We start from the raw sequence: 11,281 nt of genomic DNA, 5'->3' as shown, positions 1-11,281 counted from the left end.
GTGCGCGGGCCGGACAGGCGGGGAAGCCCCCCACCCTCCCGCTAGAGACGCGGCGAGTATCTAGGTGGGCGGCCCCAAAACTTCAACCCTCGGCGTTGCCAGGCAACAGCCATTCAGCCGGTTGCTGGGACACGCGTTACCATGGCGACGGCTCCGCGCCGCGCGCTCGGAGTATTTAAAGAGCAAGCGCGCGCAACGCTCCGGCGTCGGAAAGCGGCCTTCCGGGATACCGCGGGCGCCCCTTCTCCCTTCCCCCCTCCCCCTTGCCACCCCTTCGCCCTCTTCCGGAGATCCAGTCTCCCAACTGGATCTCAACTCCCCAGCGCGCCCCCGGCCCCTGGGCCGGGCCGCCTTCCGGCGGTGGGGAGCGGGGTCCCGGGCCCCGGGCGGGCGGGAGGGACGGGACGCGGTGCAGTGTTGTTCTTTTCCCCGCCAATATTGCACTCGTCCCGGCCTCCGGCCCCTCCGGCCCCCCGGCCCCCCCTCACCGCGAGCGGGGCAGCCCCGGCCCTCCTCCCGGCTCTGATCTCTGCCGATCTGAGATAGACTGGAGTGTCGCCGCTGCCACCGTGGGTAAGTGGGGCTGGGAGGACTTTAGCCATCCCCCGACCAGCACCTCATCCTTCACCTAATCCACCCCCAGCCTTCGCCTGACCCCCATGCAGCAGCTTCCTCACTGTGCCCCAAACTCAGCCAAACTTCCTCTAGAGCTCTAACTTCCATGCTGCCAGCCCTTCTCCCTTACCCTCCTCGGGTTCCTTCCTGCGCCCACACTGTCCTGGAAAACCCCTAAAAGAAGCAATTGCACTGGCTTAGAAAACAACTGGAACTTTATGGCAATGTGCTGTTAATCTCTCCTGGGGTTAACGCCTGAGAAACACTCCTTGAAAACTTCCCGTCTCTTCAACAGTGGGGTCACCACCCCTCTGGGGCCGGACCCCCGGCAGGTGCCAGAGGCGGGTCTGTGTTTGGCCGAGGGGCTGTAGATTAGGCCCTGGGGCCTCCAGGATGGCCCCCAAGGCCAAACGGTCTAAAATCGGGTTCCGGATCCGGCAGCCATCTCTTCACACCCTTCCCTGGAGCAGCTGCCTCCGGAATGGCTCAAAGTCCTCGGGCACGGTGTCTGAGGAAGGAGAAGCCGCTGGGTCAGGGACTGACGGCCCGAGGGCCTGGGCACCTGGCTGACCCGTGTGCAGGGGCTCACCGTTGCATCGGTACTGGAGGTTGGACCAAATGATGTTTTCTTGGGAGAAGCAAAACACACCAAGACGCCCCCCTCGCATGGATGTATCGATGATCACCCCAGAATCTGCCACTAGCTGGGGACCCTCGTAGAGCTTCACTCTGTCCAGGATAAAGGTTTCTATTGGTGCTAGGGTGCCAGTGAACACTGTGCCACCATGCCAGGGCCCTGCTCAGCCCCAACCCCCCTCAGCTCACCAGGCCTGGGAGACAAGGGAGGAGGGAAAGGGGAGGGAAAGGGGTGCTTTTCTCAGGCCTGGGGCCCCTGGCTCTTTGTCCAGCCCCCTTTGCATCTCAAAGCACCAGCCACATTCCAAGCGAGGATTGGGTTGCCATGACGATGAGCACAATGAGCTGGGGGGTGAAGTCACCCGCTTCCCAGGCTCTAGTCTACCCCCCTTTTCCCTTGCCCTGGCGCCCCGCAGCCCTAGGCACCTTAAAGGGGAACCAACCCAAGTGCCTGGACTCTGGGCTCTTGGCCACTTCCCCTCCCTTCCCTGTCATCCCACCAGCTAGGCGATGCGGAGCGGTGGCCAGAGCCGAACTGAGAGGCCTCGGCTCTGCCCCCAGAGCTGTGGGTCTGGGGCCTGCTCTGTGTCTCTGCAAATGACAGTCCCTTCCAGGTCAGATGCCTTGAGGCAGGTTCTGAGCTGTAGTGGTGAAGGAGCTGGATGTCACATGCCTCTCTACAGACCGGTCTGGGCTCTAGAGGCTCCCAGAGGCACCTCGTCTTCAGAGAGCTGAGTAGGGCACAGGAAAGGGAGGACGTGCCCAACAGAGCCCAGGCCGCGATGCTGGGAGGAAGGTGCCGAGGCGGCACGCCTGCGGTGAGGGGGGAGATGGAGGCCAGTGGTCCCTGTCCATGCACTGAGTACGGGCATCACCAGTGAGTCCCAGCTAAAGGTGGAGGAAAGGCCAGCCTGGGGTCCCCCGGGAGGGCTCGGCGCCCCCTCACCGGATGTAGCCGACTTGAGGCCGGTGCAGCAGCTGCCAGCGGTAGGAGGTCTTGTCGCGCCAGCCCGCGTTCCGTGGGTCGGTCCACAGCAGCCGGACCTGGTCAGGGGTGTGGCCAGTATGCCACAGGGCATTCCGGAGGTGCTCACCTGGGCCTGACACCGATGTCACTGCCTGGGAGACATTGGCAAAGCCGGGGGGTCAACCACAGGACCCGAATGAGGTTGGTGAGTACAGGTGGAAAAAGAAGTCAGGGTGGCCAAGAGAATGTTCTGGGGCCCTAGGAAGCCCGCCTCTGAGTAGGCAGGCTCCTGCTCGGGCGGGGAGGTTTGGGAAAGGGCCCTGGACCGGGGAATCTGGGCGGCAGCGGGACCTTGAGCTGCAGTCCAGGCTGGGCAACCGCCCGGAAGGGCGTGGCCTGCCAGTAGGTCTGCTCCGTCTGCTTCCACATGACCACATAGAAGCGGCCGCTGTCCTGGTAGCTGAAGAGGAAGCCCGCGTAGTCGTCATCAGTCACCGTGTTCACGTGGAAGGTGCCCTCGAAGTCCACCCCGTTGAAGGCTGTGTATCCTGGGGGATGGGATCAAGGGCAGGGGCAGCAGAGCTACGGGTGGCCCATCGTGCAGCGGGGGTGGAAGGGATGCCTGCTGCGCGTGTGGCCAGCTCGCCCCCCACCGTGTGCCCCCGTCACATTCCTCTGGAAATGACCGAAATTGGACTGGGTGTCCCTTACATACCAACTGCCAGGCCGGGGTCGCTGTTCATGGTCTGAACGATTTCCATGCCCTGGTGGCGGGCAGTGAAGGGGAGCCGTGAGCTGGGCATGCCGCCCTCCTCGGCTTGGCCCGGCCCAGCCCGGGGTCCCCGCTGACATTCCCGCCCCCAGCCCACTGCCCTAGTACCTGGTTGAGCACGACCCAGTTTGGGTCGATCTGAGCATCCCCCTCGGGATCCAGGACAACCGTTTGATAGGCCCGAAAATCCGTGAGGGTCACCTCTGCACTTTCAGGGCACACATCCAGGGGGTCGGCCACCGCGTCATTGTCAAAGTCGTCCTCACACACATCACCAACGCCGTTGCCTGGCCGGAGAGGCGAGGCGCTCAGGAAGGCCCCGGCCACCGCCACTAGCTAACAGCACCCCCTCTCGGGCCCTGCACTCCTGACCCACTCCCCGCCCCGTCCGCCTCGCTGCCCAGCAAGGCCTGCCACCTCCCCCTGAGCAAAGCCTGCACGGGTCCAACCCTCTGGGGCCTCGGCCTCACCATCTGAGTCCTTCTGATTGGGGTTGGGTACCAGGCGGCAGTTATCAGGACCAGGAGGCACGTAATCCGGGACACCGTCATTGTCATCGTCCCCATCACACTCATCTCCAAGTCCGTCATTGTCTGAGTCCAACTGGGAGCTGTTGGGTAGCTGTGGACAGTTGTCCTTGGTGTCCTGATGTCCATCCCCATCGCTGCCCAGAAGAACAGGCACCAAATAAAGGCTCTAAAGGTACCACGTCCTTCCCTTGCCCTCTGCTGAGGAGTCAGGTATGCCGCCATTCAGCCAGACCCCTGGCGGCCAGCCAGGTGGGAGGAAGGCTCAGCAGCAAGCACACGGGGGACCTGCTCAGCGCGGAGCATCAAGGCCGACCCCAGGGAGAACTGAGCACACCAGAGGGGTGTGGAGAATGCCCGCAAGCCTGCCCGCCCCTCGGCCAAGGCCCTACCTGTCTTCGTCAGTGTCACACACGTCTCCCACCAGGTCGCTGTCTGCGTCTGTCTGAGAGACGGGCGCCCGTGCTCACCATCTCTTTATAGCTGAAGAGGGGGACCCGACCCTCCCGTCATCCACCTGGCCCCCAGCCCGCCCCTGCAGTCCCCTGTACCTGGGTAGGGTTGCTCATTTCAGGGCAGCTGTCACAGGCATCTCCCACCCCATCCTCATCCCGGTCTGTCTGTAGGGGGTTGGGGACTTTAAGGCAATTGTCCAGTCCATTGGGGATGCCTAGAAGATGTGGGAACAGCCAAGGGTTGTCACCCTCTCTCCTAGGTTAGTAAAAGCCCCAAGCTTTGTCTCTCGTCTGGAGAACAGCTGTTCAGGAACCGCCTGTCCCTTGTGTCACACTCCTGCCCGTTCCGTGCCTGACCCTGTGGCCTACCTCGCATGGCCACTGACACCTGGCGCAGGTGGTCTCGCCCACGCTGACCTCCCTGAGCACGCCTCCCCAGTCCTCAGACTTCTCAGCCTCCCAGCCCCGCCCCCTCAGCCCAGGCCTGCACCATCCCCATCCACGTCGTTGTCACAGGCATCCCCTTCCCCGTTGCCATCGGTGTCCTTCTGATCGTTGTTGGGAACGTTGGGGCAGTTGTCACAGGCATCGCCAAATGAATCTGTGTCTGAGTTTTGCTGGTCCTTGTTGGGGAACAGCCGGCAATTGTCCTGGTGTGGAGGGGAAAAGAGTCAAGTCTCCCTTGAACCACTGGGTACCTAGCACCCCCTAGTCCCTCGTCTGCAGTCGCTAACCGGTGACGGTCTGCCTGCTTGGCACAGTCCCGCCCACCCGTCCAGGTGGTCCACCTTGTCCTGGCCACCGGCCTTATACCCCCCACGTGTGGGATACTGGGGCCCTTCCTGGAGAGCTGCCGGGGACCTGGGGGTTCATGGGACAAGGCGACAAGTGAGGAACAGCATGGGAGCTGGGAGGGGCAGGACGCCTGGGCCACCTCAACGTTCTTGATCCCGTCCCCATCAGCATCGTCATCACACTGGTCCCCCACGCCATCGTTATCAGCATCTTCCTGCCCAGAGTTGGGTGTCAAAAGGCAGTTGTCCTAAGGGTCAGGGGAGGAGGCAGACAGGTGAGTCGCAGCCAGCCGCGGCCTGGGCGCCCGCCCTGCCCCGTGCCCGTCTGCCACGGCACCTGCTTGCAGTGCTTGTGGTTGTCCATGCAAGGCAGCGCCTGGTCCGGGTAGCCGTCGATGTCCGTGTCAGGCCCACACACGTTCCCGTTCCCGGCCCAGCCCACGTTGCACTGGGCAACACGGAGGCTGCGCGTCAGCAGTCTGGGCCGGCTACCCCGCCCTTCCCCTCCCCGCTCCGGCTCCACGCTCACCAACCACCTCCCAGGCCCAGGCCTGCCTCCCTCTCCCTTGAGGCCCCAACCAGCCCTCCCCCTCCCCCAGACCCTTCCTCTTCCTCCCGAGCCCCAGGCACAGCTCACCAAGCAGGACACTGCCCCGTTGCGTTCAAAGAGGCAGTGCGCGTGGACGTGGCAGGGGCTGTGGGCTGGGCTGTGGCAGGTCCGGGCTGGGACGCAGCCCTGGCTCTGGTTGCCCAGGAAGCCCAGGCGACAGGGACCACACCTGAAAGAGCCCTAAGCACAGGGAAGCAGCGTTCGCAGGAGGCAGGCAGGGTCAGCCCGCCAGGCTCCCAGGGCCAGCATCGTCCCGGCCGAGGGCTGCGGGGTGGGCACTCGACCCTGTGCCAGGAACGTGTCAATTATCTGTTATCTGTCAGTTATCTCCGTCAGGTTCTCCTGACAGCCTTTCAAAGCGAGTAATAACCCCACTTTTCAAGCGAGGACACGGAGGCTCAGAAACGCTGAACAACTTGGTAAAGGTCACAGCTAGCAAAGGGCAGAACCAGAGCCCAGACCAGGTCCACGTGGGACACCTACTTTGCCTGGCGCCCTGGGGGAGGAAAAGAGGGAATGGGGAGTTTGAGGAGGGGTGCACACGCCACCATCCTGGATGCACTCGGGGTGCTCGGCTCACCATCGTATTGGTGCAGATGGAGTTGGGGTCACAGCCGCCATTGTTGCCGTCGCTGCATTCGTCAATGTCGCTGCAGACCTGAGGGGCAGATGTGGGTAGAGCCAGACCTGGGCAGGTCCTCAGACGCAGGAGAGGGCGGGCTCACCTGCGGACATCGACGCGAAGCCCAGACCCCACGCCAGCGCAAAGCCAGCGAATAAGTCATCCCGTTTATCACGAGGGCCCCATGGCCATCCCAGAAGCCCCGGGCCCCGCCAGGCCGGGCTCTCTTGTCTACACATTCTACCAAACTTGACCTGTTTGCTGGCCCGGGCGTAGTCGATGCCCACACCGGACACCCGTGTGCCCTTGTAGCCTCGGGGACAGGCCTCGCAGTGGAAGCCAGGCATGGTGTTGATGCAGCTGGAGCCAGGGAAGCAAGGGTCAGCGTGAGCGCACTGCGGACCAGATGACGAGAGGTCAGGCCCCTGCCTGTGACCTGGGACACTGCTCCTGCTCTCGCCACCCAACACCGCACCGCGGCCTCCCTCCGTCCTGGCCAGCCACGCCCCCAGCACCTTCCCCGGGCGGCCCTTCAGCCTTTGCCCCAGGGGTGTGACGCCCTCCCTCCTCACGGGCTTTTCCAGCCTCCATCTGTCCTAACCCTGGTCTCTCTGCTCCTGACCAAGGCTCACCCCACCTCCCGGGGCCTCTCCAAACCCCCTCCCCCAGCGTCCTGTGCCCTCCCGGACTCCGGTGCCCCCACCTCGTTGATGTCCCTGCAATGCGTGCCGTTGCCCTGCAGGCCGGGGGGGCAGGGGCCGCAGCGGTAGCCGGGGTACTCGTACACTTCCATGCAGTCCACGCCTCGGAAGCAAGGGTTGGGGCTGCAGTGGGAACGCTGCTCGTGGAAGCCTGGGGGGAGGGCGCAGCCGGAGCCACCAAGAAGTCACCCCTCAGATCGCTGGAAGTAGAGGCCAAAGCCACCGGCTGGAAGCACAGCGATGCCCCCTGGAGCTCCGCCCACAGCCCCACTCACCGCACACCTGACACTCCATGATGGTGTTTCGGATCAGGGACATTTCCTTCACCTGGTGGGCAGAAGGGTCGGGGGAGTCAGCTCTCGGCCTCTGCCGCCCACCCCCGGCGGTGCCGCCCTTCGCTGGCCCACTCTGACCTGGTCTCGGATGTCGTCCCGCAGCTCCACCAGAATCTGGTTGAAGAGGGTGAGCTGGGTGACCAGCGCCTTGGTCTGCTCGCCTGTCAGGGCCCAGGGCATGGCGGCTCAGAGCTGGGACAGCAGCCCCGGTCCCTCGCTGGGTACCAAGCCAGCTGCTGCCAGTGCTGCCCACCCGCCACCACATTTAACTCCGCCCCGTTCCTGGCACAGAGGACTTGGTGGCAGGCGGCTGCCGAAGCCGGGGACCTCCTCCCCACCTCGGGCCCCTTCCGCCTCCTCGGCCCTCCTCACCTAGGATGGAGTGGAGTGCACTGGTCACTAGGGAGGAAGAGAAAACACAGTCAGAGGGGCAGGGGTGTGAAGAGGGGCCCGGCCGGCGATGGGAAGGGAAAGGGACAGGGACAAAGGGCTGGAGTCTCAGGACAAAGACGGCTTGTTGGCTGGTAGGACAGAGGTGACAGGCAAGCAGCACAGAGGGAGGGAGTTGCCTCGCAGTCAAAGCCCAAATCCCTCTGGTTCCCAGGCATGGTAGTGACAGGAGGGACCCAAGTAAGGGGCCCCAAAGCAGGGCCAGGGTCCCAATACCTCCCATTTCTTTCCTCCCAAGCTTCTACCCCAAGAGCCCATTCTTTGAAACATCTGGGAGCCGTGGGCCTTTTATTTAGGTATTTAGAGCCTCTGTGTGTCCCTGTCAGAGGGACGGAGCAGATGGACAATTCTCAGAGAAACTGCTGGTAGGTGACAGCCGCCAGTGGGAGCTAAAAAAGACCCAGGACCCTCATCTCCATCAAAATCAAGACCAAGCAGCCAAGCTCCTTGCCCTGCTTGGAGGTCCCCAGAGCTCCCCCCTTCCCTGGGACAGCGCTATCCTGGCCACCCAGGTAGATGGGATGACCCGAACGGCTCCCAGGGTCGGCGGCATTATTTCGGAGACCGTGGTGTCCGAGGTGAAGATCTGGGGTGGCAGGGTCGCAGCCCCAGGAAGAGGTGAACCAAAGGAAGGAGTGTGGAGAGGTCAAGAGGGTGAGGCACCGAAGACCCCAGGATGTTTTCTGCGGGTGGGACGTTGGCTAACGGAAGTCTCTGTGTCACCTGCGCTGTGGATGGACTCGTCCCCCTGGAACGGACACTCACTCAGGGCTCCGACTCGGGCCATTGACCCGCCCAGAATCATCTTCATGGACTCCACGAAGCCCTGGGTAGGAGCAGAGCAAGGCGGGAGGGCTGACCCTCTGCTCCCACTGGTGCAGACTCGTCCCCAGGTCCTCCAGGGTCCTCCCTTCCCGCTCACCTGCATCCTCAAATAAGCCTTCTGTCCGGTCCTAATCTCCAGCCCATCGACCTCCGCTGGAGGAATGGGGGCCAGCGCCGGGAGGCCAGCATGCTGGTCGCCCAGTTTGCAGTCCACATAGAGCTGCAGGGCGGGGCTGGGGCGGGCCGGGCCTCGGAGCCGCAGGAGAGCCGTGTGCGTGCGCCCGTCGGCCAGGCCTGCTTGCTGCAGGTTCACCGCGTGGACTCTGCCGTCCTCCCGCTGGTACCGCACCAGCACTGCCCGGGAGGGGAGGTCAGTGCGGGCCCCGCCCCCGCCCCGTCTCCCACTGAGCCTTGGGTCAGCTCTTCTGGACAACACATCTCCCGGGCTATTACCCTCTACTCAGCTGCGTCTCTCTCAACGCTGTGTACGGAGTAGGTACACAGCACGTGTTTTTCACATTGGTTTAAAGACTAGGACTTTCTTAGTGACGTCAGCTCACTCTGTCCCATACCCAGCGGCAGCCGGTTGTGTAGCCACTGAGCTGTCTCAGGGATGAGGGCCCTCTCTGTCGCCCTGCATGCTCCATGCCTCTCCCTCCCCCCAGGCGCCCCCAAGTACAACACCCCAGCCCTACAAATGCCCGGCCTCGCCCCACTCTTTGGGCACCCACCCTTCCAAGGCGCCTCCTAAACACCCCATGCCAAATGCCCCGTTGCCTGGGCACAGCCTGACGGGGCCACGGTCCCCAGTGAAGCCCAGGGACAATGACAAGGGGTGGGGAGTGGGCATGCAGGAGAGTGCCCAGTAGGGTCACCGCTGCCGAACAGGAGATGCCCGCCAGTCACCTTTGTTGATCTTGCCCACGACAGAGGCCTCCAGCCACCGTGTGTTGTCCTGGCGAGAGTAGAGGCCAAAAAGGACACCGCCCTGCTTGGGGGGCAGGCGGAAGGTGGACAAGAGGTAGATGTCCCCAGCGGTGAGCAGGGCTGTCCGGATCTTCTCCGCCACGGCGACCATCTGCCGAGACTCGCCCAAGGTCAGCAGGTCAATCACTGGCCAGGCAGGGATTATCGAGGTCAGAGAAAGGGGTCAAATGCTAGGGACTGCCCTCTCCCCTGAGCCCTCAGGGGTGTGGCGCCCTTCATCCCTCCCCACCACCCCACTACCAGACCACGTTAGTCACCTCCTTGAATTCAACCCTTGTTGCCATCAGAGGACAGGCACCGTGCCTTCCTCTCCCTCCAGACTGTGGTCTGCCACCCTCTAGGAACCCACAGGCCTGAGGCTCACTTGGAAATAACAGAAACAGTGCCCTACAAACTTCAGATGTCCCCACCAGGTGGCGCAAGGGAGTCACTGTGCGGGCCGCAGGCAGGAGTAGCACCTGGTGCCGGCAGAGCACGAACGGCAGGCAGCTTCTGCCTCCACAGCCGGCTCCGGCTCATTCCACACCCTCCACGCCCCTCCTCCCACCCTGGGCGCTCGGCACACTGGCTCCGGGTGGGAACAGCTGCCCACTGAGGGCTCCCACCCTCCCACTGTCGGGCCCTCTCCCTGGGGCATGTAGGACCCAGCTCCTCTGCCTTCTGTGTCCTGGCCAATCTGTGGTTTCCCTCCCAGCCAGTGAAGAATCTGCCTGTGTCATCTGCTCCAGCTACCTCTCCCACACCCACAGGCCCATCCCAGCAGCAGACCTCCGGGAGAGCCCGGACCTCTCCGTCCCCACCCCCACTCTGTCCTCGGACAGCCAGCAGCAGCCAGGGGACCAAGCAGCCCAGGGACCCACACGGTGCACCCACCTTCGCGCTGCTCTCTCCGACCCTGGGGCACTGCGCGATGCTCGGGCACCACTCCGCCGGGCAGCCCTAGCATTGACCTCCTGAGCCCTGCGCCCTGGCCTCATGCTGGCCCTGGCCAGTCCCCACTCACCTACCCCCCTCTGCTGTTCACTCCTCCCCACGGGCCATGATTCACCGACTCTGCTTCCCTCCCGCTCAATTTCACGACTCTGCCTTCTACCCTGGCCCACATGTTCCCTGCTACTAGGCTGGGGGCAAACGGGGAGGAGGCCGAGGACGGAGACCGGCTTACCCTGCAGGTTCTGACTGGCAGATGAGAAAGTGCAAAGGAGGAGAAGAGCGAGGGCCCCCCGAAGTCCCTGTGTCTCCATGCCGCTCAGCCGGCTCACTACCCCTGGCAGGCAGGCGGCTGGGAGGGGAAAAGGCTAGGCGGAGGGAGCAGGAGCGGGGGGCGGAGGGACTGGAAGGGGGAGTTGGAGGGGGGGCCAGCCGGCGGGTGAGGGGGGGCTGAAACAAAGAGCTGCCAATCACCCTGGAGGCATCCCCAGCTCAGGGAACCAGGGGCAGCGGGAAAGGGCCCTGGAGGCCTCCCAGCCTCCAGCCTCTCCCCAGTGGTCCTCTCGCCTTGCTGCCCCCCCTCTCCCGGCACCTCGTCGTTGAGGGCCACGACCAAGTGCTACTGTTTTCTGGGTCACAGCTGGGGAAGGCAGTGCCCGACAGTGGGCATTATTCCACAGCTGGCGTGAGAGGATGCCAGGGGAGTGGCGGAACCTCGCTGGCTCCAGTGCCCACGGGGCGCGGAGCATGTCGCTCGGGCGGGGCAAGGGCTCTTTATGAGGGCGGGGGTCCCCTGGGGCGCGCCTGTGCCTCCGTTTTCCCTCCCTCCTGGGAAAACCTGGAAGCGTCCAACGGGAACTGTCTGAACCTGGTCGTCAGTGAGGTCGGAGTGAAGGAAACAGGAAAGAGCAAAGGGACACCAGGGACAGGAGACCAGGAAAGGGGGCCAGGCTGTGAACCCCGCGGGTACTGGCTGACGGCCCGTCGTGACCCGGGTGAAGCGGGGCGCCTCGGTCCCCGTTACCAAGGCGACAGCCTGCGAGCCCCTCCTCCCC

General features: G+C 63.9%; 2 protein-coding genes across 3 annotated transcripts in view; one reads left to right on the top strand and one right to left on the bottom strand.

Annotated features, from left to right (window-relative positions):
* Positions 1–812: 812 nt before the first annotated feature.
* On the bottom strand, positions 813–10,619 carry THBS3 (thrombospondin 3). Of its 2 annotated transcripts, none has more exons than XM_006923535.3 (23): positions 10,462–10,619; positions 9,216–9,422; positions 8,407–8,663; positions 8,208–8,310; positions 7,407–7,433; positions 7,113–7,195; positions 6,975–7,026; positions 6,702–6,850; positions 6,253–6,393; positions 5,957–6,034; positions 5,404–5,556; positions 5,104–5,214; positions 4,907–5,014; positions 4,463–4,622; positions 4,069–4,187; positions 3,910–3,962; positions 3,461–3,654; positions 3,099–3,277; positions 2,934–2,982; positions 2,570–2,766; positions 2,198–2,370; positions 1,205–1,344; positions 813–1,123 (listed from the first exon to the last, which is right to left on the bottom strand). In XM_006923535.3, exons 1-23 carry the CDS (start codon positions 10,538–10,540, stop codon positions 1,065–1,067), a joined length of 2,871 nt encoding a protein of 956 aa, XP_006923597.1. In that variant the 5' UTR covers positions 10,541–10,619; the 3' UTR covers positions 813–1,064. The 2 variants fall into 2 exon arrangements, with proteins under 2 accessions (XP_006923597.1, XP_015453846.1); XM_015598360.2 differs by lacking the exon at positions 10,462–10,619 and adding an exon at positions 10,170–10,424.
* The window catches only part of MTX1 (metaxin 1), a 5,918-nt gene continuing 5,098 nt past the window's right edge, over positions 10,462–11,281 (top strand). The window contains exon 1 of the mRNA XM_025040879.1: positions 10,462–10,570. The gene's annotated coding sequence lies outside the window, so the exon portion shown is untranslated. The remainder of the gene's footprint in view (positions 10,571–11,281) is intronic.

The sequence above is a fragment of the Pteropus alecto genome, unplaced genomic scaffold, assembly GCF_000325575.1.
Source record: "Pteropus alecto unplaced genomic scaffold, ASM32557v1 scaffold49, whole genome shotgun sequence".
Classification (NCBI taxonomy): domain Eukaryota; kingdom Metazoa; phylum Chordata; class Mammalia; order Chiroptera; family Pteropodidae; genus Pteropus; species Pteropus alecto.
This window is presented reverse-complemented; position numbering and strand designations above follow the sequence as displayed.

What these genes read in the sequence shown, in the direction of transcription:
- THBS3 (XM_006923535.3), bottom strand. Translation starts at nt 10,540, where the DNA reads ATGGAGACACAGGGACTTCGGGGGGCCCTCGCTCTTCTCCTCCTTTGC. An exon ending in CAACGACGTGGATGGGGATG is followed by an intron (nt 4,188 to 4,462) that starts GTGCAGGCCTGG and finishes CACATCTTCTAG; the next exon opens with GCATCCCCAATGGACTGGAC. An exon ending in ACTGGGTCGTGCTCAACCAG is followed by an intron (nt 2,983 to 3,098) that starts GTACTAGGGCAG and finishes GCCCGCCACCAG; the next exon opens with GGCATGGAAATCGTTCAGAC.